At 40.6% G+C, this 6,000-nt stretch overlaps 1 protein-coding gene across 4 annotated transcripts in view; it reads right to left on the bottom strand.

Moving 5' to 3' along the window:
• Window positions 1-507: 507 nt before the first annotated feature.
• CCHR7.PART0H17orf49 (chromosome chr7.part0 C17orf49 homolog) overlaps window positions 508-6,000 on the bottom strand; it is a 623,656-nt gene continuing 618,163 nt past the window's right edge. For 3 of the 4 annotated variants that reach the window (XM_044077154.1, XM_044077153.1, XM_044077151.1), the window contains one exon: window positions 508-913. In XM_044077154.1, the coding sequence (XP_043933089.1) occupies window positions 864-913 (50 nt within the window). In that variant the 3' untranslated portion in view covers window positions 508-863. The remainder of the gene's footprint in view (window positions 914-6,000) is intronic. The other variant, XM_044077152.1, reaches the window with a different exon arrangement.

The raw sequence follows: 6,000 nt of genomic DNA, 5'->3' as shown, positions 1-6,000 counted from the left end.
CAAAAGACTTACAATGAGACATACTGCCCCCTCCACTAAAGAAGTCACAAAGCTCATGCTAATCATTTAAACACTGCATCTATATTAATGCACTGTTCACACACTTCAGAATCCAGTTCCATGTTTTTTTAGCTGGGGAAATTTCAGTTTACACAACATTCCTCTGCACTGATGTTCCCTGCAGTATGATTACAGCAAGTGACACTGTAGGTCCTACATACTTGCCACACTGGTTATGCATACCACTTTCCTCCTATAGTATGAACATGCATGCTACAGGTCAAAAGCTGGGTGCTCACAGTGAAGGTGATCAGTGTGCAATTACATAAAAATAATGAATAATGAAGTACCACCTAACAAGGTACTAGCCAGAAAATCACTGCACCAAGGCAGGTATGAAAGCTGAACTTAGAAATACAACTGTCCAAGACAGACATCTAGAAAATATTTGACAGCTACAAAACTGTGCAACAATTTTGTAAGAGGATGTCACAAGAAGCGAGCCCAAAAAGCTAGCATATTTAATTAAAACTCGCCTTTTCTACGCAGTCTAAAACATGAAAAAAAAAAACTACACGGATTTTTGTTTTAACAAACTCAGCATTTTTTAAATATTTCTTAAAAATTTTACCTTCAAGTTGCACAAACAATTACCATCCTGTGTCCAATTTCATATAATGTACAATGAAAAAAAAAAAAGAAACAGATTCCATCTATCTCACTATCGTATTCTGAAGAGAGAGCTAGGACATAAAAAATGTCATTGAGATTGTGTCACAGCAGTCATGTCCAGCTGGCTCAAAGGTAAGCTCTGTAAGTCCTATGTGCAAGTAGACTTATCCGGGTTGTTTCAATTGCCATTCTCAGCGGGTCAAAAGTGGAAGGTCAAGACTGGAATCCAAGTTCAGACTATCTAGAACAAGGAGTAAAAAATTTTATCAAAACTGGTTTTAGCATCTTTACCATTCATCTGACTATCTGGTAAATTAGTGGCAGAATTCACAAATGCAACATTAGGTTAAATATAACTGGCTCTTTCAGTGTTTTGTGATTTTATGCAATTTTTTACAGCTGTACATTAGCTCTATACATGCAAGGAAACTGCAGCAATTTCTGGATACCTTAAAAAAATCTTACTTCTTTTTCCTGGCTCCATCATTTTGACCCTTTCAACTCCATTTCTGCTGACCCTTGCATCCCATGGAAGAGTAGGGGAATCACCTATTTTCAGGAAAGAATTGCCTCCACCTCAACTTCCTGGAGCTGTGTGAGTGTGCATGTTTGTGTAGCCATAATTCATTGGGCCAATGTGTTTTTTTTTTCTAATGCTGTAACTCTCATCATCTCAAAATGCATACACTTAATAGATGACATGTGAATTTATGCAAACACAAGAAACTTCCCTTGCCTCCATCAAGGGATGCTTCTGTAGCAGACATCAAGGCATTCCTCACTCACTCCCAAAGGAGGGCACTTACATTTCTGTTATTTAACGCATCCAAGACCCACCCCCAAATCAACCTTTAACCCTGTGTCATTGGAGGTGCAGTGTGGTGACCTGACCCTGCAAAACTGCGTTAAACTTCAGTAAGTTTTAAGCTTTAAAGGTGGATCATTTTAACATGTTCTGCCTACCAGCTACAGCAAACTTATTAATTTACATTTATTGACCAGGTTAGAACACTGCTCAATACTGATCAATTTCAGCCTCAGCCCGGCGGCATATAGCATCAGGGCATAAGTAAAGTACACTTACGCAGAAGCAAGCAATGCAGGAATGATTAAATAAAGTAAGACTGGCTAGAGACTCGGTAAACATGTTACCTACAATTCAGCATATAACATGAAAATTAACATATGCACATCACATGTACTACCTTTATCTTGAGCTTGGAACCTAGCCTTTACCACAGAAAATACGGTTAATAAAAGAAGCTACCACTACATTCCATATCTACTGCAGCCATACCTCTCAACTTGGAAACATCAAAAATCTGGACAAAGGCCTATGAAAAATAGGTACATATCTGTACGCCGATTAGCATAAAAACTTGCATATATAATTATGTAACCCTGCCCACTCCAATGGAATTATGGGATACCATCATTCAAACAAATTGAACAGACAAAATATTAAACAAAAAATATAACCAGAATAATGTTTTATTTAAACATTTGACAGTGTATCAAACTTTGAACTTGTATTAAACTAAAATACAGTTGTCTTTTATAAAATTAAAATTAACTGCATTGAATCGAGAGAGGTGGTGAAAGCTGACAAGCAAAAGCAGACCCCATTAGAAAATTGAAACAAAATGGGGAGGGTTGATGATAATTTAATTCCAGTCAAGTTTGAATTGCACTAGTTAGCCAACAGGTTCATAGTTACTAGGCATCTCCTTCAAAGGAGGACATTCTCAGGACTGCTGCACACACAGCCTTTAAAAGTTCAACATAGTACAGTATCAGTAATCCATCTACATACTGTGGGAGTAGAACCCACAGCCTTCTGCATCAAAAGCAAGTATATTACCCATTGTGCTATTAACAATGCAAGCAGAGTTGGCATAAGCAGCACTAAACTACTCTTCCTCTGAAGCTCTCAGCTATTTGTAAATAGGGTTGCCACCTTTTCAAATGACCAACGTGGGACATTTTTGGGACAAACATCAGATTTTATAGGCTGACACCCATGGGTCAGTACAAAGGAAAAAAAAACTTTTTTGCCTAAATAATAGCTTATTATTGTAGCATTTAGTTACTTATTCTGTTTCTTATAACATTTAGGTATTTTAGATACAGAATAACTGTTTTATGCAACTATTACATACAATGTAGGACAGAATTATGTCCTACAATCTCAGGACATTTGCCATTCTTAATATTTTTTGTCAGGACACAACTGCCAAAACAGGGACTGTCCCTCGCAAAGTGGGACAGGTGGTAACCCTACTTGTAAAATCCACAACTATCCTGGGCTGTGTACTACATGAACTACAAAATGAACTGGCACCTCACCCAAGTGTCATGTTTAATCATACCCTCACCTCAGGCTTCGTGCCCACTGAGTGGCACACAGCTACAGTTATCCCACTCCACAAGGGGGATCCACCTTGGATCCCGAGAACTACCGCCCCATCAGTCTGACGAGCCTGATCTGCAAGGCCATGGAATGTATTATCATGGAACTTATAAACAAAGATATTGGCAACCTTCAAATACTGGACCCCACCCAGTTTGGGTTTGTGAAGGGCCAATCTTGTCCCCTGAACCTGACTGACTTCTTTGAATCAGTCTCCAGAGCCGTGGATGAGGGTAAGGCAGTTCACACAGCCTATCTGGACCTTGCCAAGGCCTTTGACACCATCCCCCACACTGGAATCATAGATAAACTTACTAAGCTGGGCATTAATCCATATGTCACTTGATGGGTTGCCAACTGGCTTACTGAGAACCCACACTGTAAAAGTAGCTGACTCCAAATCCAGCTCCAGACAAGTGACAAGTGGAGTATCTCAGGGTTCAGTCCTGGGACTGCTCTTATTTGGCATCTACTTCTCTGAAGTACAGGCCAACACTAAGGGACTCTGGCTAACAAAGTTCGCAGATAACTGCAAACTGGGAGCCACTATTGAATCCCCAAATGATGTGGATACTCTACAAAAGGGCCTTACAGAAACAGATGCTTGGTGCCAGAGCCATGGGCTCAAGCTCAATGCCAAGAAATGTATAGTTATCCCCTTTGGGGAAAAACATGTACCTGTGAATTACCACATAGGTTGCAGTCCACTAAACACCGAAAGTGTGATAAGAGACTTAGGGACACAGGTGGACAGTGGTCTCACCTTTAATAACCACATCACCACAACAGTCAGGAAATCCTTCTATGTGGCACACCTCATCACTAAGGTCTTTTCACCCAGAAAAAAGGAGGTCATTGTCCCACTGTACTCATCCCTCATTAGACCCATTACAGAATACAATGCCCCATTTGGTATGCACCTCTCAAGACATCTGCAACAACTGGAAAGGCCGTAGAAATACTCACTAAAAGAATCACAGGCCTAAAGCACATGCCCTATGCTGACCGCCTTAAAAAACTCCAGCTATACTCTGTCGCATATAGTCTACTCAGAGGCGATCTCTGCTTAACATACAAGGCCATGTCAAACCCAGAGCTGTTGGACATGCTACACTTAAAGAAATCCCAATCACTCAGAGCCACACGCTCCAGGGATCTAAACCTGGTCATCACAATAAACAAAACATGCTGGAGGGATAGGTTCCTGACCTAGAGACTCCTCAGACTCTGGAATAGACTGCCCATACATGTCAAGCAGAGCACCTCCTTGGCCCTTTTCAAAAGGAACCTTAACAATTGGATGGGAGAACGGAAATTCACCCCAGGGATCACGTCAGTCGCCCTGCCAGACAGGGGTCCAGGGAAGTAAATAGTGTGGGAAGAAATAGCCAGGGAATTGTTATGGCTAGGCTTGTATATGCCCTAGGGCCAATAGCCTAGTACCAACCCTATGAACCTATGAATCTGTCTCAGCTTTGCAGCACAAGAAATCTGGAAAAGGCAAAATTTATTGGGGGGGGGGACAAAAGCCCAGTAACCAGGGACACATTTTAAATATTGCTTGTATAATCTTGGAAAGTTGCTAGAATAAAACGTTTGGTATCACCAAATTACCATGCGTTTCCTGAAAGATAGGAAGACTGAACCTTAAATGGTTATTTAGTGAATTCAGTTCTCACTAATTTGCTAGAAAAAGAGGAACAGGCCAAAGAGCCAAACATTGAACATAAGTGGTGGTATAGGTATAGACTTCAGGCTGTTGCTCCTGCGGTACATGGTTTGAGCCGGAGGGGCGGTCACAAACACACACACACACACCCCTTTGGCCCAGAACGTTTACAGATTGAATGGAACTTGCAACACAGTTAAACAACGGACTTTCACAGCAGATATCAGATAAATGGACGCGGCACAGCAGATAATAAAATACAGCTTACACACACACACACCATTTTGGCCCAGCACGTTTACAGATTTCGGCCATATGCCACTAAGCAGATAAAAAAATACAGCTTGCACAACAGATTTTCACAGCAGATATCAGATAAATAGTTCTTGCACCACTAAGCAGATAAAATCCAGCTTGCTTGAACATTATGACACTAAGCAGATAAAATACAGTTTGCCTGAGCAGACTTACAACTTGCAGCACAGCAGATAAAAAAAAATACCACAGCAGATAAGATATACACACATTTCTGAAGTTCTGAGAAGATACACACAGTTCTGTTCTAACTAGCACTTCATAAAACAGTTCTTCTGAATAGAGTGGCCGCCCAAAAGGGTAAAAGCTATGCCACTAAACAGTGTTACAGCCTGTTAGCGTGCATATCAGATAACATTTTTTATTACCTGGAGGCCGAGACCTACGGATATGTGGGCGAACTCTGCAAAACTTAAATTATGCACATCTGCCGCCATTGCTGTTATATTCCCCATTTCCCTCCAAATAGTTCAAAATAAATATCTGAAAGAGTCCAACAGTCAGTAGCTGATGTCATCGCACACACCCCTGTAGGCTGGTGATGTGTGGTGATGTCAGCCATAAATTTAAAGTGGTAATACAAAATAAATAAATAAATAAAAATCGGGAATTAAAGGGACCACCTGGGAATTCATGGCACTCCATTATTTTGCCCTCAAAACTGGTAAATACTGGTAAATACTGAGGAATTTGGTACGGTTGAGAGGTGTGACTGCAGCTCAGTTTTTAGGTGCTCTTACACTTTGTCCTTTTCATAAAAACAGTATTAAAAACAGTACAGTCAGCCATGATGGAAATCTAGCTGCATGGTTTTACTCTGGAGAAGACTCCTGCAGAAGTCTGACAAATGAACTTCAGTTCACTAATATCAATGATCATTTGGGCTGTTTAGTTTTCCATTTTTAAAGATTGCTGAGACTGCTCCCTGGATAGC

Source organism: Protopterus annectens, chromosome 7.part0 (assembly GCF_019279795.1).
Source record: "Protopterus annectens isolate FY-2018-M chromosome 7.part0, PAN1.0, whole genome shotgun sequence".
Lineage (NCBI taxonomy): Eukaryota > Metazoa > Chordata > Ceratodontiformes > Protopteridae > Protopterus > Protopterus annectens.
This window is presented reverse-complemented; position numbering and strand designations above follow the sequence as displayed.